Source organism: Salvia splendens, chromosome 1 (assembly GCF_004379255.2).
Source record: "Salvia splendens isolate huo1 chromosome 1, SspV2, whole genome shotgun sequence".
In the NCBI taxonomy this organism is placed as follows: Eukaryota; Viridiplantae; Streptophyta; class Magnoliopsida; order Lamiales; family Lamiaceae; genus Salvia; species Salvia splendens.
Genome location: NC_056032.1, coordinates 24235985 through 24258785, shown reverse-complemented (window position 1 = coordinate 24258785; position 22801 = coordinate 24235985). Strand labels below are relative to the sequence as shown.

Genomic DNA, 22801 nt, shown 5'->3' with positions numbered 1-22801 from the left:
GGGGGCGGAGTGGTCGGGGCCGGACTTTTTGGGTGATATGCAAGGTGCCGGGAGTAAGGACATGATCATCATCCATGATGAGCATACCACCACTTCACCTAAAGGGGTGCTCGCTAAATTCCCCTCTTTTGGAAATGGGCGCGGGGGTACGCCAAGAGGAGCGGATATGGCGCGGCGAGAAGTGAACCCGACTTCGGGGGCCCTTGTGCACCCGAAAGGCTTCTTTAAACCCTTCGACCTAGAGAAAACAGAGGCACAAGGGCCATCAAGTCACTTGAGTACTAACCGATATTTCACCCTCATGGCTCAAGAGAACTTCGTGGAGAATGATATGGAAGACGAGGAAAATTGGGATGATACCATCTCCCATAATGAAATCGATGAGGGCGCTAATCCCGCCTTTTTGGAGGCCGCGGCATCTCATGGGGAGAAGGACCTTCAAATCATTGAATTCCAAGGAGGGGGGTCAATCCCGCCGGGTACGAACTCCTCTTGTTAATCATGTCGTTAAATTTTCTATTTTGGAACGTTAGGGGAATCGCGAATGCGTCAACCCAAAACGTCCTAAAAAGACTAATTAAATCTCATAATATTTGTTTTCTTGCAATAATGGAGCCGCTTACCTCCCCTAATCCGGACAAATTCTCGAAAGTGTTGGGGCTGTCCTACAAGGGGACGAACACCAATGGGAAAATTTGGATTTTTGTGGAGGAAGGGATGGATTTTGTTGTGATGGATGACACGGACCAGCTGCTACATGGGAGGCTCACTTGTCCTCGGATTTCAACCCCTATTATGATCTCGGCCGTGTATGCTAAATGCACGAGAGGAGAGCGGCATGCCCTTTGGGAAAAGATGAGAGATATTGCCCAAGTTTCGGAGGGAATATCGTGGTTCATTGGAGGGGACTTCAACACAATCCTCTCCACTCGAGATAGGACGGGAAGCGACACAAATCGTCAGGCCGAAATGGTGGATTTCGCCGAGGCCATTGAGGATTGCAGACTAATGGACCCAGGCTATGATGGGGCTGAATTCACCTGGGCAAAGAACGGCCTCATGGAAAGGCTGGATAGGGTGTTGATTAGTGAGATGACGCCCCAATTGTTTGATGCAATAAGAGTCACTAACCTACCCCGTATTGCTTCGGACCACGGGCCTCTCCTCGTCAGATGCAGGCTACCTAATGCCCACGGGGGTGGTAGAGCCTTCCGGTTCCAAAACATGTGGGTCCGGCATGAGGGTTTTGGTGAGTTGGTGCAAGAAGATTGGATGGCCCCCACGGAGGCTGTGGGCCTCCTCAATTTGAAGATCAAGCTGGCTAGGATCAAACAAACGCTTAAAAGATGGAACAAGGAGGTTTTTGGGAATATACACGCCAGCCTCAAAACTTGTGAAGAGAACATTGCGCTGGCTCAATCGGAGTTTGAAGGTCACCCCTCGGCCCGGAATAGAACAGGGGTCAACAAACAAATTGCTGAGTACATCCTTCTCCTTAAGATGGAGGAAGATTTTTGGCGTCAGAAGGCGGCCCTCCGTTGGTTGGAAGAAGGGGATAAAAACACTAGATTTTACCAAAGTTGGGTGAAGCAGAAGAGGATTCGGCTACGTATCCACAAGATTAACGCTAATGGGCGTGAACTTACGGATGACACGGCCATCAAAGAATCGGCGGTTGAGTTCTTTCAAAACCTCCTAGCCCCAAGCTTCCCGGAGCTTGTGGATCCGGACCTCAGCCTCTTACATCCACTCCCTCCCTCGGAGCAGTTGGCGGGCCTTCCCAAACCCCCGGATGCGGATGAGGTGAAACGAGCTGTCTTCGATATCTCGGCCAATAGCGCGCCCGGCCCGGATGGCTTCTCGGCATTGTTCTTCCAAGCTTGTTGGGGCATTGTGGGGCCAGACGTGGTGGAAGCGGTTAGGCAATTTTTTGGTGGGGCTTTCCTCCCCCGCAGCTTCACGGCCACAAGTATCGTACTCATCCCCAAGAAGCCTTTACCCGAGACTTGGGGAGACTATAGGCCCATTAGCTTGTGTAACGTGATCAACAAGGTGATTACTAAAGTCCTCACGAGGCGCCTTGCCCCATTCCTTCCAAGTGTTGTTGCACCGAATCAAAGCGGGTTTGTCAAAGGGATTCTCCTCAATGACAATGTACTCCTTGCACAGGAGATGTTCCATGAGCTCCATAGAAGTACACCAGCCCCTAATGTTGCTATCAAGATTGACATGGCTAAGGCCTATGATAGGGTTCAATGGCCGTTCCTCCTAAAAGTCCTCAAGCAAATGGGCTTCCCCGAACCTTGGGTGGCGCTCATAGAAAGGTGCATCGGGACATGCTGGTTCTCGATCCTTATCAACGGGGCCCCGACGGGCTTTTTCAAATCCACTCGTGGCCTTAGACAAGGGGACCCCATTTCCCCCGCCCTCTTCGTCCTTGCTGCGGACTATCTCTCGAGATCACTCGATAAACTTATCCTCGGAGACAAAGAGATGACATACAAAGCAACCCGAGGCAGCATGGAGATCAGCCACCTCGCCTATGCGGACGACATCATCATCTTCACGCAAGCGGCCGTAAACCCCCTCCGGAGGCTACGTGCATGTCTTGAGCATTATGCCGAGGTGTCCGGACAACAAATCAACCTCGGCAAGAGCAATTTCTACATCTCCGAGGCGCATGAAGGCTGGTCAAACATAATTCAAAGTGAAGGAGGTTTCTCACGAGGTACGTTCCCCTTCCTTTACCTTGGTGTCCCTATTTACCGGGGGGTGAAGCGCACGGATATGTTCATGTTTCTTCGAGAGAAAATCTCGGCTAGGATATCTGGATGGGCTCACCGACACCTTTCCTTTGGGGGGAGACTAACCTTGATAAAAAGCACACTTGAGGCGATTCCCTTACATATTTTTCAAGCGATCGAGCCAACCGGCGGAGCCCTCAAGCAATTAGATCAACAAGTGGCTCGCTTCTTTTGGGGGTCGAGTAATGAGAAGAAAAGGACGCACTGGATAGGATGGGATCAGGTTTGCCTACCCACGGCCGAAGGGGGCTTGGGCATTCGGAAGATCAAGGAGGTCTTACGTGCCTTTAATATTAAATTATGGTGGAGATTCCGGGAACAAAACTCCCTTTGGGCTACGTACATGATGACTAAATATTGCCTTAAGGCGTCCCCACTCACAGCTAGAGCCTCGGGGAGGTGTAGCCCTACTTGGAAGAGGCTTTTGAAGGCTCGGGCACAGGCGCAACCGTACATTCGTTGGGTGGTGCGAGAAGGTAAGATATCATTTTGGGATGACCTATGGCTAGGAGAGGTTCCTTTGAGGGAACTTTGTCTTGATGATAGGGGAGGCCCTCTTGTCCATGTTGCTGATTACATTATCAATGGATCTTGGAATGAAGCCAAGTTGCGGATTCTACAAGCGCAAGCCGGCCTTACACAACACATCGTCCGGAAGATCCTTGACACGCCAATCATCCCGGAGGGGCCGGATGTGCCGAGATGGAGGCTTTCACACAATGGGGAGTTCTCACTAGCATCAACTTGGGAGACCATCCGAACTCAAAGACCTATCATCCAAGGCCTTGATGACTTATGGAAAGCAGGCCTCACGTCTTCTATTGCTATCTTCATTTGGAGACTCCTTTCCAACCGAATACCGGTGGATACGAAGCTACAGTGGAGAAGAATGGAAATGGCATCTAAGTGCCAATGCTGCCCTCATAGACCGGGCATCGAATCACTGCAGCATCTCTTCATCCAAGGGGCTGGCGCCCGAGGTGTGTGGAGGGAGTTTGACTCCTGGTTCGAGGGATCTTCACCACCTCTCCGGATCAATGACACCATCCCAGAGAGGCTCGAAGTTTGGGCACGGAGAGTCCAACAACCCGGTAAGAAACACCTCAGCCGGGCGATGCCGTACCTTATTCTTTGGTTCATCTGGGCTGAGCGAAACAGGAGTCGTCATCAATCGCTGCAATTTAAGCCTTTCAATGTGGTATGGCAAGTGCAAATGTTCCTTAGAAATAGCATGGCCAATGGATCCTACAAACCGAAGCATTGGAAAGGAGTCCGCCTCAAGATCAACGTCCCGAGTCAGGCCGAGCAACGAAGGACCAGGCCCCTCGCGATGGTGGTCAAATGGAACCCGCCGGATGAACCGTGGATCAAACTCAACACTGACGGAGCATACATGGAGGCAACGGATAAAGCCGGGGGGGGGAGGACTTGTTCGTGACCACGAGGGAAACATGCTTGCAGCCTTTACCTCCCCACTCGAGGCTCACTCAGCCCTCGAAGCGGAGCTTCTGGCCATCCAACTCGGGTTGACGCTCGCCGCAGAATTCAGAAGGCCTATATGGGTTGAGTCGGATGCACAACAAGCGGTTAAGCTCCTAAATGGCACGCACTGGGGACCGGCCCATATTAGTCGGGTGATGGCGCGACTAGCAATCCTCAAGCGCCAACAAGACACCCGTATCACCTTCATCCACCGGGAAGGGAATAGAGCAGGAGATCTCCTCGCCAAAATGGGATTAGAAAGAAATGACTACTGGCGTATGAATGCCCTCACGGCACCAAGGCACCTCACAGCGATGATTAGGATGGATGCAATGGGTATCCCGAACATTCGGGTCCATAATGAAGAGGAAGAATAGGCTCGAGTTTTGGTGGAAAGGGATATAGTCTTTCTTTTTTGTTGAATTGTATTTTACCTTTTGAAAGGGAGTATGATGAGGTCCGGGCTTGTGGAACCGGACCGCATGCTACTCCTAATTTTCGTGTAGGCACACCACTTTCGGGTGTGGCCACGTTTTGTATTCAACCACTTTGAAATTTAGGGATGAGGGACCCACGAACCCTCCACCGTGAAGGTGTTTGATTAAAAAAAAAAAAAAAAAAACTATGGCTCGATTCTTATGTGGGCTGAATAGGGAGATTGCAAACATTGTGGAGCTTCAACACTATGTGGAGTTGGAGGACATGGTTCATATGGCCATGAAGGTGGAGGGACAATTGAAGAAGAAGGGAACAATCCAAAAGAATTTTTCAACAAGTTCTCATTCTTCAAGGACAAAAGAGTGGACTTCAACCAAACCCAATTTTGGGGCAGGTTCTAAACCCCAAAATGAGGCGTCGACATCCAAGTCCAAAGAATTTGAGAAGGGTAAAGGTATTTCTACTTCTACTTCTACTCGAAATAGAGATATCAAATGTTTTCGTTGTCAAGGTGTTGGACACATTGCATCTCAATGTCCAAACAAAAGGGTGATGATTTTGAAGCCAAATGGAGAGATAGAATCTGAAAGTGAACGTGAAGATGATGATGAGGAGGAGGAGGATAAACAATTGAAGGAGATTGAACCAGAACATGGAGAACTTTTGGTGGTTCGAAGGACTCTAAACATGCAAAACAGAAACGATGATCAGCAAAGGGAGAACATCTTCCACACAAGGTGTTTGGTCCAAGGTAAACTTTGCATAATGATTATTGATGGTGGTAGTTGTGCAAACGTTGCAAGTTCTGAAATGGTGGAAAAGTTGAGCTTAACAACGGAAAAACATCCTAATCCGTACAAGCTACAATGGCTTAATGAATGTGGAGAAATTCGAGTGACTAAACGAGTTCTAATTTCGTTTTCAATTGGCAATTATAAAGATGATGTTCTTTGCGATGTTGTGCCAATGCATGCTAGTCACATTCTTTTGGGGAGGCCATGGCAGTTTGATCGTAGAGTGACTTATGATGGATTTCACAACCACTACACCTTCAAGCACAACAACAAGTCTATTATGCTTGTGTCTTTAACACCTCAACAAGTTCAAGAGGACCAACAGAAATTGTCACAAGCAAGGAGAGCTCGTGAGGTTGAGAGGAAAAGAAGTGAGAGCATTGAAAAAGAGTCGAGTGAAAAAAAGAGTCGAGAGAAAAGTAAGAATGAGAGGAAAAAAGGTGAGGGCATTGAAAAAGAGTCAAGTGAAAAGAGTCCGAATGAAAAAAAGAACTTTTATGTGGGTGCAAGAGAAATAAAGAGTGCAATAGTTGAAAAAAAGAGTGTTTTCATCTTAGTGTACAAACAGTCTTTGTTTACCACTAACGAATTAACCACTTCTTTGCCAAGTGCTTTTGTGTCTCTTTTACAAGAATTCGAAGATGTTTTTCCCGTGGAAGAATCAAGTGGATTACCGCCATTAAGAGGTATTGAACACCAAATTGACCTTATTCCCGGGGCAGTTCTACCAAATCGACCAGCCTATAGAGCCAATCCCGAAGAGACTAAGGAAATTCAAAGGCAAGTGCAAGAGTTGTTGGACAATGGAAAAATCCGTGAGAGCATGAGTCCATGTGCTGTTCCGGTAATTGTTGTTTCTAAGAAAGATGGATCATGGAGGATGTGCATCGACTGCCGAGCAATCAACAAAATCACGGTAAAGTATCGCTATCCTATTCCTAGGCTAGATGATATGCTTGATGAATTGCATGGTTCTGTTGTGTTTAGTAAGATCGATTTGAAAAGTGGTTATCATCAAATTCGAATTAGAGAAGGAGACGAATAGAAAACAGCCTTTAAAACAAAATTTGGTCTATATGAGTGGTTAGTAATGCCTTTTGGTTTAACTAATGCGCCGGCTAAGAGCTTGTCTCGAGAAGTATGAAAGAGTCTCCGGCCAACAAGTCAGCCTTGCCAAGAGTAATTTCTATATCGCCGAAAACCATGAGCATTGGGCAAACTTGATCCAGGCGGAAGGAGGCTTCTCTAGAGGGGCCTTTCCTTTTCTCTACCTCGGTGTCCCTATCTACCGTGGAGTCAAGCGCACGGACATGTTCCTCTTCCTACGGGAAAAGATTGCAAGAAGGATTTCAGGATGGGCACACCGTCATCTCTCTTTTGGAGGAAGGCTCACGTTGATTAAGAGCACTCTTGAAGCGATCCCCTTGCACATCTTCCAAGCTGTCGAGCCCACGACCGGTACCCTAAAGCAACTTGATCAACAAATGGCCCGATTCTTTTGGGGGTCTTCGAATGAGAAGAAGCGGACCCATTGGATTGGATGGGAACAAATGTGCCGCCCCACTGAAGAAGGAGGCCTTGGGATCCGAAAAACTAAGGAGGTCCTCCGCGCCTTCAATATCAAACTTTGGTGGCGCTTTCGGGAGCAAAACTCCCTTTGGGCAAGATACATGATGGCAAAATATTGCACCAACTCCACACCGCTCACCTTGAGACTGCCGAGCAGGAGTAGCCCTACGTGGAGAAGGCTCTCAAAAGCCTGGCCCCTCGCGCAACCGCACATGAGATGGCTAGTGGGACAAGGGGACATCTACTTCTGGGATGACATTTGGTTTGGTAATAGTCCTCTGAGGGAAATTAGCCTAGATGATAGGGGAAGACCAACCACCCGGGTGTCGGAGTTCATTACAAATGGTGTTTGGGATGTGCCCAAGCTCCAACTCCTTCACAATCAGGCCGGCCTTCCTCAGCATGTTATCGATGGCATCATTAATACACCGATCCTCCATGACGAACAGGATATCCTTAGGTGGAATCTCTCTAAGCATGGGGAATTCACGGTGGCTTCGACATGGGACACACTCCGAGGGCGAAACCCGATCATCCAAGGTTTGGGGGATGTTTGGAAGGCGGGACTCACCAACTCAATAGCCATCTTTATCTGGAGGCTTCTCTCCAATCGGGTGCCGGTTGACACAAAACTTCAATGGCGGGAGATTGAGCTAGCCTCTAAGTGCCAATGCTGCCCAATTCGACCGAACATTGAGTCCCTCCAGCACCTCTTCATTCAGGGATTCGGAGCCCGTAGAGTATGGAGAGAATTTGATGAATGGTTTGAAGGTACATCCCCCCGCCTTTCAATCAATGACACAATCCCAACGAGAATTGAAGTTTGGATGCAAAGATGCAATCAGCCGAATAGGAAGCACCTTAGCCGAGCCATGCCCTACCTCATCCTATGGTTCATCTGGTCGGAGAGGAATAGGAGCCGACACCAAGACACAAGATTTAAACCCCACAATGTAATATGGCAGGTCCACATGTACATCCGGAATTCTATGGTAAACGGGTGCCTGAAGCCGAAGCACTGGCGAGGAGTTAAACTTGGAATTAACATCCCTCAACAAGCGGAAGCCATTCGGGCGTTGCCTCTCGCCATGGCGATCAAATGGGAGCCACCGGACCCCCCGTGGATTAAAGTGAATACGGATGGTTCCTTCAATGAAGCGATCAACAAAGCAGGAGGGGGAGGAGTCATTCGCGATTTCTCGGGTAAAATGCTTGTGGCCTTTTGCATCCCTTTTGAAGCACAATCGGCTCTGGAGGCGGAATTGTTGGCAATGATCCACGGGCTGAACATCGCCAAGGAATTTGGCCTCCCTATTTGGATCGAATCAGACGCTGAACAAGCTATCAAATTGATTAATGGGGCAGGATGGGGACCGGCGCTAGCCCGGGAAGCCATGGCGCATCTGATCCTTCTTAAGCGCCAACTTAAATTCCGTGCCACCTTCATTCACCGGGAGGGAAACAAGGCGGCGGATTTCCTTGCGAGAATGGGACTAGGGAGAGATAGAGGCCAACAAATGCAACAAGACTCGGTGCCGAGAGAGCTTGCGGACCTCGTCCGCATGGATCAAATGGGCCTTTCACATGTTCGTACCCTAGGAAGGGACGGGGACTAGAATTGTTTTCACTTGCTTCTTGTAATTTTGTCGGGAGTATGATGAGGTCCGACCCTTGTGGGATCGGACCGCATACTACTCTTGGTTTTTGTCTTGGCACACCACCTTCGGGTGTGGCCGCGCTTTGTAATTACCTCATTTTGAAATTTAGGGATGAGGGACCCACGAACCCTCCACCGTAAAGGTGTTTGATTAAAAAAAAAAAAAAAAAAAAAAAAAGTACTTTCATGAGGTTGATGCACCATGTTTTGAGAAAATTCATTGGAAAATTTGTGGTTGTTTATTTTGATGATATTCTTGTCTATAGCAAAAATGTGAATGAACATCTTAACCATGTGCGTGCAGTTTTGGATACCTTACGAAAAGAATCATTGTATGCAAATCTCAAAAAGTGTTCTTTTTGCATGGATAAAGTTGTTTTTCTGGGTTTTGTTATAAGTGCTAATGGGATTGAAATGGAAAAAGAGAAGGTGAAAGCTATTTTAGAATGGCCAATTCCTCAAAATGTAGCACAAGTTAGAAGTTTTCATGGTCTTGCTAGTTTTTATAGGAGGTTTGTCAAGGATTTTAGTACAATTGCTGCACCTTTGAATGAAATTGTGAAAAAGGATGTTTGTTTTTATTGGGGAGAAAAACAAGAACATGCTTTTAATCTCCTTAAAGAAAAACTTACAACTGCACCAATTCTTTCTTTGCCTAACTTTGATAACATGTTTGAGCTTGAATGTGATGCATCTGGGGTAGGCATAGGAGCTGTTTTGTTGCAGGATAGGAAGCCAATCGCGTACTTTAGCGAAAAGTTGAAAGGAGCTCAATTGAACTATCCAACGTATGACAAGGAGTTATATGCTTTGGTTAGAGCTTTGGAAACATGGCAGCATTACTTGTGGCCTAGAGAGTTTGTAATTCACACGGATCATGAATCTCTCAAGTACTTGAAAGGTCAAGGTAAGCTTAGCAAGAGACATGTTAAGTGGGTGGAATTCATTGAATCATTTCCCTATGTAATCAAATACAAAAAGGGAAAAGAAAATATTGTGGCTGATGCATTATCTCGGAGGTACATTTTGATCACTACTTTGAGTTCTAAGTTGCTTGGTTTTGAGTTGATTAAGGAAATGTATGATAATGACCCGGACTTTTCTTCTATCTATTTAGCTTGTGAGCATGCTGCATTTGACAAGTTCTATAGGCATGATGGCTATTTGTTTAGAGAAAACAAATTATGCATTCCTAAAGGTTCTATGCGTGAATTGCTTGTGCGTGAAGCTCATGGTGGTGGTTTAATGGGTCATTTTGGAGTCCATAAGACAATGAATGTTTTGCTTGAACATTTCTTTTGGCCTAAAATGCGTGTGGATGTTGAAAGAATTTGTAAAAGATGCATAACTTGCATGCAAGCCAAGTCTAAATCACACCCACATGGTTTGTACAAACCGTTACCAATTCCTAGTGCACCTTGGGAGGATATTTCAATGGACTTTGTTGTTGGTTTGCCAAGAACAAAAAGAGGTAGAGATTCAGTTTTTGTGGTTGTTGATAGGTTTTCAAAAATGGCACATTTTATTCCATGTCACAAAACTGATGATGCATCTCATATCGCTGATTTGTTCTTTAAAGAAATTGTCCGTTTGCATGGTGTTCCTAGATCAATTGTGAGTGATCGAGATGCTAAACTCTTGTTTTCTACTACTTGTCATCCACAAACTGATGGACAAACTGAAGTAGTTAATAGGACTTTGTCTCAATTACTACAAACTTTAGTTAAAAAGAACTTGAAAAGTTGGGAGGAATGCTTACCTTTTGCTGAGTTTGCTTATAATCGAAGTGTCCATTCTGCTACTAACTTTTCCCCATTTGAAGTTGTGTATGGTTTCAATCCATTGAGTCCACTAGATTTGATTCCAATACCTATTGAAGATCGTGCAAGTCTTGATGGAAAAGCTAAGGCTGAAATGGTGAAAAGATTGCATGAAAGGGTAAGACTCAACATTGAAAAGAGGACAGAACAATATGCAAAGCAAGCCAACAAGGGTCGGAAACAAGTCATCTTTGAGCCGGGAGATTGGGTTTGGTTGCATATGTGAAAGGAGAGATTTCCTTCGAAAAGAAAGTCCAAGTTGCAGCCAAGAGGAGATGGACCATTCCAAGTGATTGGAAAAGTCAATGATAATGCTTACAAACTTGACTTACCTGGTGAGTTTAATGTAAGTGCTACTTTCAATGTTTCTGATTTATCTCCTTATGTTGGTGAATTAGATTCGAGGACGAATCCTCTTGAAGAAGAAGGGAATGATGGAGGTACACCCAAGCTGATCAACAAGGACAAGAAGATGGATCCATTAATCATTCAAAGTGGACCAATTACAAGAGCTAGAGCTAAGAAGATAAAGGAGTCCATGATGCTTTTAGTTGATGAAATAAAAGCCCAATTCCAAGACCATTCAACATTGGGCCAAATGGTGAATATTATTCAAGTTAGTGGGCAGCCCAATGCATGAAGTTTTGAGTCAATATATATCACATTTTGGAGGCCCAAATTGAAGATAAATGATGCATTTTCGTCCAAGTTGGAGCAGCAAAAATGAAGAGTCATTTTTAAGTTACTTTTTGAGTTAAATAAGTGACTTTAGATGTCCTAAAGTCACACCAATAGTTAGGAGTTACTTTTCACTTATTATGAGTCATTCTAAAGGTCTTAAGTTGTACTAATGATATGAGACTTTCAAGAGTCCATTCTAGCCTATAAATAGGCTTGTAAGCATGTCATTTGAGGACATCATTGATCAAATACGAAAATAGAGTTTGTCTTGTGAGTTGAATTCTCTTTGTAGAGTTTTTCACTTGTTTGGAACTTATAAAGATACTTTGAGCAAGTTCTTGTGGCGTTCAACCATACCGAGGTTCTTGGCTGATTACATAGCCAACGGGTCGAGGTTTTCCAAGCTCTGGAATTGGATCAAACCAGATTATCAATCAAGGAAATCCGCTGCCAATCATTATACGTGGGGTTCTTGGATCAATATATCCAACGGGTCCTTCGTCGTATCCCAATCCATATCACCAAGCACCTTCCGTGATGAACTCCGAGACTGTCGTACCAGGGCTGCCCCTATCGTCAATGCAAAGCCCCCTGAGTGGTTCGTTGCCCATCCAAATGTCATCCAAAAAATAGATCCTTCCAGCCCCAACAATCCATCGTATGTGCGGGTGCGCATGGCCCCAAGCTCTGGCCAGCCTCTTCCACGTTGGGCTACTCCTTCCCGAGGTTCTCGTGGTGAGAGGCGATGATGTTGAACAATACTTACACATCATGTAGCGTGCCCATAGAGATTTCTGTTCTCGGAATCGCCACCATAGTTTAATGTTGAAGGCTCGCAGCACCTCCTTGAACTTACGAATTCCAAGCCCTCCTTCATTGGTGGGGAGGCACATCTGGTCCCAACTAATCCAATGGGTTCGTTTCCTTTCATTTGTCGAGCCCCAAAAGAAACGCGCCAACTATTGGTCAAGGAGCTTAAGGGAGCCGATTGTTGGCTCAATAGCCTGAAAAATATGGATAGGGATCGCCTCCAGGGTACTCTTGATGAGAGTTAGCCTCCCTCCAAAGGATAGATGTCTATGCGCCCAACCGGAAATCCTTCTTGCATCCTTTTCCCGGATAAACATGAACATATCCGTGCGCTTGACTCCACGATATATGGGGACTCCCAAGTAGAGGAAGGGGAAGGTCCCCCGAGCAAAGCCACCTTCAGATTGGATTGAATGTGCCCATTGTTCATGAACTTCTGCGATGTAAAAGTTGCTTTTGGCGAGGTTGATCTCTTGCCCGGAGACTCCCTCATACCCATTAAGACATGCTCTAAGTTGGCGAAGAGGGGTCTCAGCCGCTTGTGTGAAGATAATGATATCATCGGCATAGGCTAATTGGCTTATTTCCATACTTCACCTCGAGGCTTTAAATGTCATCTCCCTCCGTCCGAGAATTAGCTTGTCAAGGGCCCTCGACAAGTAATCCGCCGCCATTACAAACAAGGCAAGTGAGATGGGGTGTCCTTGTCGTAAACCTCGGGTTGATCTGAAAAAGCCAGCGGGGGCACCATTAATAAGAACAGAAAACCAACAGGAACCAACGCACCTTTCAATAAGGCTGATCCATGGCTCCGGCAAAAACCCATGCGTCGGAGTACTTTTATAAGGAAGCCCCACTGGACCCTGTCATAGGCCTTGGCCATGTCAATCTTGATCGCCACGTTTGGGGCCGGGGAGCACCTATCAATCTCATGGAACATTTCTTGGGCTAGGAGAACATTGTCGTTCAGGAGCCGACCCTTCACAAAACCAGATTGGTTGGGAGATATGACCTGTTGCAAGAAAGGTGCGAGTCTGGCCGTTAGGACTTTGGTAATGATTTTATTGAGGACATTGCATAGGCTAATAGGGCGGTAATCAGCCCATGTCTCGGGCGACGCCTTCTTTTGAATAAGAACTATGTTTGTGGCCGTGACACTTTGGGGGAGGTAAGCCCCTTTGAAAAACTGAGAGATCGCTTCCACAACGTCCCTTCCAACAATCGACCAACATGCTTGATAAAACGTGGCCGAGAATCCATCCGGTCCAGATGCACTATCCTCGGATATCTCAAAAACTGCTCTCTTCACCTCGTCCGGATCCGGGGCCTTATGAAGGTTCATAAGGTCGTCCGAAGGCGGTATTTGGTGGATCAAGTCTAGGTCCGGCTCCTCGAGCGCTGGAATGTCCGGAGCAAGAAGACCCTGGAAAAACCCAACTGCCGAATTGCGAATCTCAGCATCATCCGAAATCTCCCGGCCATTTGTCCGAATGGAGTGGATTCGCAACCTGACCCTCTTCTGTTTCATCCGAAATCTCCCAGCCATGTATAGGGATGAGGGATCCACGAACCCTCCACCGTGAAGGTGTTCAAAAAAAATTTGTCCGGCTGCCAAGATAGAGTGTGAGAATTTACCTACAATGTCGTGCCCTACGGTTTCGGCAAGCTTTCGGTTTTCCAGCCCCGAGAAGTAGATTGGCAGTATTCCATTTGAAACTGATGCAAGTCCAATGTGTTGGATCTTGTCGGGCACAAACACTTGTGGTCCATTCGGGTCGGGAGCCCCCTTGATCATGTCCGCCATTGAGCGCCACGCGTTTGAAGTTTCCTGCCCGGCCTCGGCACCGTTGATTGACGTGTTGCCAATCGACCCAACCCCGGCTCCCTCATCTCTACGGATTTGTGGCCCATTCGTTGTGGCTGCTGGAGTGACCTTAAAAAGGTCAGCCATTACCCCGGACTTGGATGTTAATGACGGGTTCTCCCCATTTTTTGGGGACTCGGGCATACTATCCGGGACCGTGTTGTCTTCGCCCGCGCCCGGCATGTTGTGCGTGTTAGGAGGTGCGTGCTGAGCCGAGAGCGAGCTCGGCACCGTCCCCGCACCTTCCGGCCAGCCGCGCTCAAAGGAATCCCGGATCTTCAAGGTCCAAACCTTTCTCCAAGGGTGGGAACTCCACTTGATAGGCTTTGAAAGCGGACGGGGGTGATATCAAGGGAGATTTTGTACCGGATTGGGGTGCATGATTTGGCTCGCCCGCCGGTCGACCGCACTCCGCCGCGCCGGCGTTGAGAAGAGGTTGCACCGCCAAGACATCTAGCATGTCCGCCGATTCCAAGGAGGCAACTTGGAGAAGAATGGTAGGCGTAGGCTGCAAGGAGGCTCCAACGGCTAGCGAATCATGTGACTCTCCATTGTGGCAAGACACCAAACTACTTTCCAAAAGCATTTTTGTTCCCATACCCAAATCGGGTAAGTTGACTCTCTCTTCATCCAAGGTGTCTTTTGAATTTGCAGCACCAAGTGCCTTACTTTTGTCATGACACAGCTGGGTGTACATCATGCCGGGGCCCGCCGACTCCTCTCCGGCAACATTGTCGGGGTTATAGCCGGAAAATGGTAGGATGGCGGGGGGTTTGTCAAACACACGGCCTCGTCATTTCAAGCCCCTTGTAGATTCCATCTTGCTCTTGCTCCTCCGGTGGAGTGGTGGTCCCCGTACCATGGCTCGAGTTCACCGGAAAGATAGAGCCCTTGCACTTGGGACTTCCGGCCGGGGAGCCACCTTCCTCCCCAAAGTCGATCCTCTTTCGTAGTTGCTTGTCTTCGGGAAGTGGAGAGGGAACAAATCTCTTCCGGCCATTCCCTTTAGTAGGTGGCGCTGGGGTGCTCCGACGAGTCTTGACCTTTGCTCTCTTGACCTTCTTAGCCAATTTCTTGGATAGTTGTTTCGGAGATGACTTCTCCTCTGACAAGAATACCATATGTTGATCCGATATGACTAAGGCTTCCCCAGGATCCGGTGGGTGACCCATTGCTTCCGGCCAGCCGAGAGAGAGCCTTCGGCACGGACTGGGGTCCAGTGGGTAGGCGTCTAGGTCGGCGGAGGGGGTGTTGTGAGACGAAGTGAGTGTCGTATTGTCGGGGGTGATGGGCAGGTTGTGTGAACGACCGGTGGGGGGGAAACCGTGGAGTTGAAGGGGGGAAACCGGCGGAGGTGGTGAACTGCGGGGTTGTAACAACGTGAGACAATAGGGGAAATCTTGAGGGAAGGAGGAGCGTCTCTCTCTACCTTTTTTTGCAGTTCCTCATACACCATCCCTCTCCTTTTCCGACTTAGAAACGGATTACCTCTCGGAGAAACTAGGGCTAGCCGTCGTTGGAAAATTCTCCCATTCGCTCCCAACTACTTACCAAATACAAAAGAGCCTCGACTTAGCAAGAAACACTTATTTATTATTCATGGAATAATTAAATTCCAACTGGCCAGTTTCCGAATAATAAAACCTTGTTCAAGCTCCTGTTGAGGACATTATCAAACGAGACTCACCTCGTGCACGATTCAACATAATAGCAATCCTAGCACCGCTAGATAATGATCACCACTACCCAATATACCTGAATCGTTGGGTGACGAAAAACCCGCACCTTTGGTAAGTCAAAGTAGTAGATACTTAATGTCGTATGCCCAATGCTAACGTATGTAGATTAATAAATTAATTATCAAGACCTCGTCTTGTAGTAGATAGCATAAAGACTCGTCTTGCTGTTAGATCCATTCAGTGCTATACCACACCAACGTCATCTTATTTCAATAAGGCTTAGAAATAATTGGACTGACATTGCAACCTTTCACGATAGGTAGCCAAAGCCTATCTAGGTTGTGAAATTATTCTTTTCTTTTGCAAAGCATTGCTTATAACCGACTGTAGTACCTTAAAGTGAGCGCAGCCCTCGACCAGTCTACTAAGCAAAAGACTTAGGCTTTGTTTACTTCTTATGTATTTAAATGTTTATAAAACATCTTATAAACGCACAAGCAAACACAATGTAATAATATATTGATTCTATTCGTGCAAACTGCTCGAATGATACTGAATCGGGTCAAAAGTGGATTGTAGAGTTTTTCCGTACACAAGCAAGATTCTATTCGTGCGAACTCGATTCTATTCGTGCGAACTCGCTCGAAACATGCTTTTCAATATACTAAACCTAACAATCTCCCACTTATACTCAAAACATGCTTTCGAGTATACCCTCTGCCAATAACTCTCCCACTTATACACAAAGCAGGTCTTGGAGCTTGATATATCGAACTACCATTCATATCACATCATGTTTGAAACATGTTGCCACAAAGGCATTTTCTGTGAAAAATCTGCTTGGTTGTTCTCTGATAATATCTTTTCCACTACTATGTCTTTGCTGCGTACTAGATCTTTAATTAATTTCATCTCTCTATGTGAATTCTTAGCTTATGATCTTGTTTGTCCCTTGAGTTAGCCTTTGCTAGAGGAATTTTTTTTTTTCAAACACCTTTACGGTGGAGGGTTCGTGGGTCCCTCATCCCTATATTTCAGAATATCCGAATTACAAGCGAGGCCCCACCCAATAGTGGTGTACCTAGACCAAGGCATAGGAGTAGTAGGCGGTCCGATCCAAAGTTGTTCGGACCTCATCTACTCCCTTTCGTATTACAAAAGACAAAAAAAATTACAAGTCATAATCTAGCTCTGTTACACATTTCCATCCTCTAGTCTTCATCCCCATCCCGGTGCCGAATATTAGGAACTCCCATCGAGTCAGGTGCGCCATAGCTTGGAGGAGCCTTGGGGCCGTGAGAGCATTCATACGTCTATATTCCGATTCCTCCACTCCCATCTTGGCAAGGAGATCCGCGGCTTTGTTCCCCTCCCGAGGAATGAAAGAAAACCGCATCATTTGTTGTCGTTTATGAATAGCAAGGCGAGCCATGACACGACTTAAATTGGTCGGCCCCCATCTCGAACCATTCAGATAATGAACCGCTTGTTCAGAATCCAATTCAATCCAAATGGGTCGGCCAAATTCATGAGCAAGAACTAGACCGTGGTGTATGGCAAGTAGTTCCGCCTCGAGGGCCGAGTGCGCGACAACCGAGCATGCAAAGGCCGCGAGGATGTGTCCCATCTGGTCTCGGATAATGCCGCCTCCTCCAGCTTTTCCGGTTGATTCAATGTAGGCACAATCAGAATTGAGTTTGATCCAGGGCCAATCTGGGGGGATCCATTTGATTTAGGGCTGGCAATTTTTGACACGACACGATAACACAACACGAACCGGCATGAAAATAATGGGTTTGGGTCAGAGCTTATTGGGTTCGTGTCCTTATCGGGTCGACCCCGTTAATGACATGAAAATTTCGTGTCGTGTTCGTGTCGTGTTCGTGTCGGGTTCATGTTATCCGTTAACAATACGTGTCTGTGTCGTGTTCGTGTCGTGTTCGTGTTATCCGTTAACAAATAATATTTTAATATTATTAATTCTTATTATTTTCATTTTTAATAGGTTTAACCGTTATCAGGTCGTGTTGTTATAGAGTCGTTATCGTGTCATCTCGTGTACGTGTTATTATCATGTCGTGTTGACCAGAATTGGTTCGTGTCGTTAATGGGTTCGTGTCGTGTTCGTGTCGTGTTCGTGTCTGAGGGTTTCGTGTCGTGTTCGTGTCGTGTTCGTGTTTGAGGTTTTCTTAACGGGTTGTGTTCGTGTTTGTTGTTATCGTGTTCGTGTCGTTATCGTGTCGACACGATAACAACCCGACACGCACGATTTGCCACCCCTAATTTGATTACCATCGCATGGGTTCTCGGGTGCCGGGGCATAGGGCCAGCGGGGACGCCAAAGTTGAGCCTCACTCCCTTCCAATGCTTCATTCGAAAATTCCTGGTGACCATGCTATTCCGGACGAACATGTGGACTTGCCAAACTACGTTATAAGCCTTAAACACCACCGATTGGTGACGACTACTATTCCGCTCCGCCCAGAGAAACCAAAGAATAAGAAAAGGGATAGCACGGCAAAGGTGTTTCTTACCTGGGCACCCGAGCCTATTAGACCAGACCTCAAGTCTTTCCGGAATGGTGTCATTGATCCGGATCCTTGGGGAGGCGCCTTCAAACCATGTGTCGAATTCTCTCCAAACGCTTCTAGCCCCGGCCCCTTGAATAAAAAGGTGCTGGAGAGATTCAATTGCCGGCTTATGTGGGAAACATTGGCATTTAGAAGCCATTTCCATCCTCCTCCATTGCAGCTTCGTATCTACCAGAATTCAGTTTGATAGCAATCTCCTGGCGAAGATAGCGATATATCTTGTAAGCCCCGTCTTCCAAATATCCTCAAGGCCCGGAATAATAGGGCCGTGTGCTCGGGTAGCTTCCCATGTAGATGCCATTGTAAACTCTCCTGTATGGGGTAGCTTCCAACGAGGGACATCCGGTTTGCCCTGAGAATAGATGTATCCAGAATCATCAAAATGGTCCATTGGGGAAGGCCCGCCTGTTCATGAAGGAGTTGGAGCTTAGGAAAATTACTAGAGGAAAATTACTCATAGGCATACTCAAACTTACGAGAAGATCCCAACATTCCAAGGAAGGAGTGACCCGAAGCTTATTTGGAATGGGAGCAAAAGGCGGATCTCATCTTTGAATGTCACAACTATTCCGAGGAGAAAAAGGTTAGACTTGCTGCTATTGAATTCACTGACTATGCTAAAATGGTAAGTTAGAGAGAGACGCTCTCCCTTCTCTCTAGAATCCCCCACCACGTTTTGAGTTCCCACATCGCCGCCCACCCCATTCTTGCTCGGCTCACCACTGTCGACGGTCCTCCTCACGCCCCCGCTCCACCAGCCACCCACCATCCTCCCGACCTCGGATTCTCACCAACCAACCACTCCCTTGGCTAAGGCACGAACAAAGCTCCGGAGCGGCTGGTGACTCGACTCATTCTCTCGATCATGCCGGAGCGCCTGCCGGATCCCCCCCCGGAGTCAGAAGAACCGCGCACCATCTCGGACCAGCTAATGGTCCTCCGGCCGGCCGAGGACCCTCTCTCGGACCAGCCAATGAATTTCACGTCGGAGGAGTCTCCCTCCATAATTTTTCCCTGCAGGAAAGTGGCGAGGAAAACTTTGAAAATGAAGGTGAAGGCACGGAAAAGTACACCAGCCCCTCCCATCAAAGGCACTGGTCGGAAAAGGTTCGTACCCTCACCGATGCCGGAGGACAAGCAACTTAGGAAGAAGATTGATTTCGGGGCCGAAGGGAGCTCGCCGGTCGGAAGCCCAAAATGCAAAGGCCCCATCTTCCCGACGTCGATGGAGCCCTCCCCTAATCTCAACGGTGAAGATGAAGCTAAGATTAATGAAGAACTTGCCGGCGCCAGAACTGTTGACAACGCTCCGGCCGATGACCTTGCGGCCGGCGCAAACGCGGGGACTGGTGACGGAGGAGAGCACAACCCCCCACATGATGGCTGCTCGGAGAGAGATGGCTCTAGCATGGGTCAAAAGGCCTGGGTGGACGCGCTAGTCAACTTGCCCGAAATGGGCACAACAACAAAATCACTTTCCGAAAGTTCCTTGGCGCCTTGCCACTTCGGAACACCACGTGATGCTGGCCCCAATGCATCCGTTGAGCCCCCAAAACAACAAAAATCTAGCTCCTTTTTGCAGCAACCCAACTTTCCCGAATTGGCTTGGAGACCAAAACCTCCTTCCGAAAGTGGGCTAACTCCTTTCCGTCCCAAGAGCTCACGTGAGACGATTGTCGTGGAGGCCCCAACGCAACCAACAAAGGCCGAAATCATCCACTTAGCCGCCTTGGACTCGGCGGAGATGCTAGACACATTGGTTGCGCAACCTCTCATTACGGCCGGCCACAATCCACTGGAGTTCCCCCTAAACCCTTCGGGATGCATGCAAAGTGTCACACACACACCTCGGGATGGAAATGGACCCTCTCTTGAGGACTTTCCCCCTCTCGAACGAGGACGAACTAGCAAGCTCCGAGCTACGTTTGAGGCTAGTTCGGAACATCATAGTGCGGAGTTCGGCCAGCCGCGACCGAAGTCGAACCCTAACGTCTACCGAGAAAAGCCTTTTATCGAGACGATGAACAAGGCCACGCCTAGTGCCGAGATGGTTGCAGTGACAAGAGACACACCAACACCCAACGATACGCCTATGGATGATGCCGAACAGACCCTCACCGAGAAGGAAAAAGTCGAGAAGATCCACACCGAGATAGAAAAAGCCGAAAAGCCGAGAATGGAAAAGCCGAGAAGGGCACACAACGGCAACGTAGGGGCCGAGAAGATCCACACCGAGAATGGAGAAGCCGAACTCAACAATCCGAAGAGAAATGGAAACACATCTAAGTCCGCGACGGATGCCGCAACACAAGGGCTGAATGTAGTTAATCAACTTGGGGGGGTAGAAGCTACACTGGGGCCCTCGCCGTGGCCGAAATCGATGGCGGACTTGCTTAGGGGTACCCCGTCGGGCTCGGCGAGTAACACTCTACAAGGCCGGGGTGAAGGCGCCGCAAACCACCCCGGTCGGCCGAAAACGATGGCGGACATGCTCAAAGGCTCGACTGACCCTACCGGCCCCCAAGCCTTTGAACCGGATAAGCTCCAGAACATTGGATTTGCTTCAGTGTCAGACGGCATCCCGGCCATTTACTTCTCCGGAGCGGAAACTCAAAAGCTTGCTGAGAGCATGGGACACGCCATTGTGGGTAAGTTTTCTCACTCTATCCCTACGGGACTGCAAATCCAAAAGACCCTCGACAATATTAAACTTCGGTGTGGATTTAGTTGGAAGTACATTAATGCTAAACATATTCTCATTCAATGCGAGGACTTGGCGGACTATGCCCGAATCCTTGGAGGCCCAAGGGGTACGCCCGTTTGGCTCATTGACCGACACCCGATGAGGGTCTTCAAATGGTCCCCGGACTTTGATGCTTACTGCGAGTCCCCCATTGCGGCAATCTGGTGCAACCTAATTGGCCTCCCCATTCACCTTTTCGACCAATCCGCCTTATTCGCCATCGGCAAGCTTCTCGGCAATCCAATACAAATTGATCGAGCCACGGCAAACAAGACTCGGCTTTCATTTGCCCGAATCTGCGTCGAGATAGACATCACAAAACCACCTACCGAAGAGATAATCCTCGATCTTGGTGGGCGAGAAACGGTGCAGCGAGTCCGATGGGACAAGATACCATCATATTGCCGAGAATGCAAACATGTCGGCCATGCAAGTGAGGTGTGCTATGCGACGGGCAAGAAGGAACGGCCGTCAAAGAGAAACTACCACAACGGCCCGCCAAAACAGCCACAACCCGAGAGACAGACCGAGAAGGGGAAGCAAGATATGGGGAAGAATGCCTCCAGCTCCAACGAATGGAAACATCAGGGGAAGAAGCAAGGCAAGGCCGGTGATCGACCAAACAATAACAAAACAAATGGGGAGGACTCCGGTGATACTTCCTGGGAGGGACCGAACTCCAAGGGTGACTCTACTTTGGGGAGCGGACCGAGCTCCGGAACTCAAAATGCCGGGCTTATTGCCGGGATCGAGATTGGGAAGTCCCCACCGAACCGGGGGAATCCATTGCATCCCACCACCGAACCACCATCACCACGTGGGAACATGGACGTGGAGTGGGGCTCCCCCATTGCGAGGAGCTCGGTCTCACCAGTTCGGCGAGGGAATCCGAGAGGAGGCGCGCGCCATGCTTTGACAAGGGGGCGTGGGTTCTTCTCGGCAAAGAACCACATGAGCACTAACCAATATTATACTCTCATGGAGAACGGAGAATTTGATGTTGAGAATTGTGGGGATGCGGACGAAGACCTTATGGAATTGCATGTGGGGGCCGAGAAGTTAGGAGGCAACAGTTCGGCCGAGGACGCCGAGGAGGTCGCTCCGAACAAAGAGCAACACCGTACTGATTATCAAGGAGGGCCTTCAACCTCTTTGGGTACGCACCCTTCTTGTTAATAATGTCGTACAATCTCATGTTTTGGAACGTGAGGGGGATCGCGAACGCGCCCACTCAAAACGTTCTGAAAAGACTAATTGGTTGTCATAATGTTTTTTTTCTTGCAATAATGGAACCGCTCACACAACCGGACCCGGACCGTTTCTCTAAGGCCTTGGGGCTGTCCTTCATTGGTTCGAACATGAACGAGAAGATCTGGATGTTTGCGGAAGAGGGGTCCACTTTTGATATTGAGGTTGACTCGGAACAAATTCTCCACGGGTACCTCAAATCCCACCGCCTTGCTAGGCCGGTGGCCATCTCAGCCGTGTACGCCAAATGTACAAGGGCTGAAAGACATCACCTATGGGACAAGATGAGAGAGATTGCCGGGCCTCTTGAGGGAACACCTTGGATCATCGGTGGCGATTTCAACACCATGCTATCTCATCAAGACAGAGTTGGAAGTGATACCAACCGGCAAGCCGAGATGGTCGATTTTGCGGAGGCAACGGAAGATTGTAGGCTGCTTGACCCTGGTTTTGATGGAGCGGCATTCACTTGGGCCAAGAATGGCCTTTTTGAAAGGTTGGATAGAGTGTTTGTCAGCGAGGATTGGACTAAGACCTTCGAGGCTACTCGGGTTACGAACCTCCCCCGGATTGCCTCGGACCATGGACCAATTCTTGTCAGGTGCACGAAGATGAACACAT

General features: G+C 48.1%; 1 protein-coding gene across 1 annotated transcript; it reads right to left on the bottom strand.

Moving 5' to 3' along the window:
* Nucleotides 1–12204: 12204 nt before the first annotated feature.
* On the bottom strand, nucleotides 12205–12645 carry LOC121754603. Its single transcript, XM_042149954.1, has one exon. It carries the CDS (start codon nucleotides 12643–12645, stop codon nucleotides 12205–12207), a length of 441 nt encoding a protein of 146 aa, XP_042005888.1.
* Between the last annotated feature and the right edge of the window lie 10156 nt (nucleotides 12646–22801).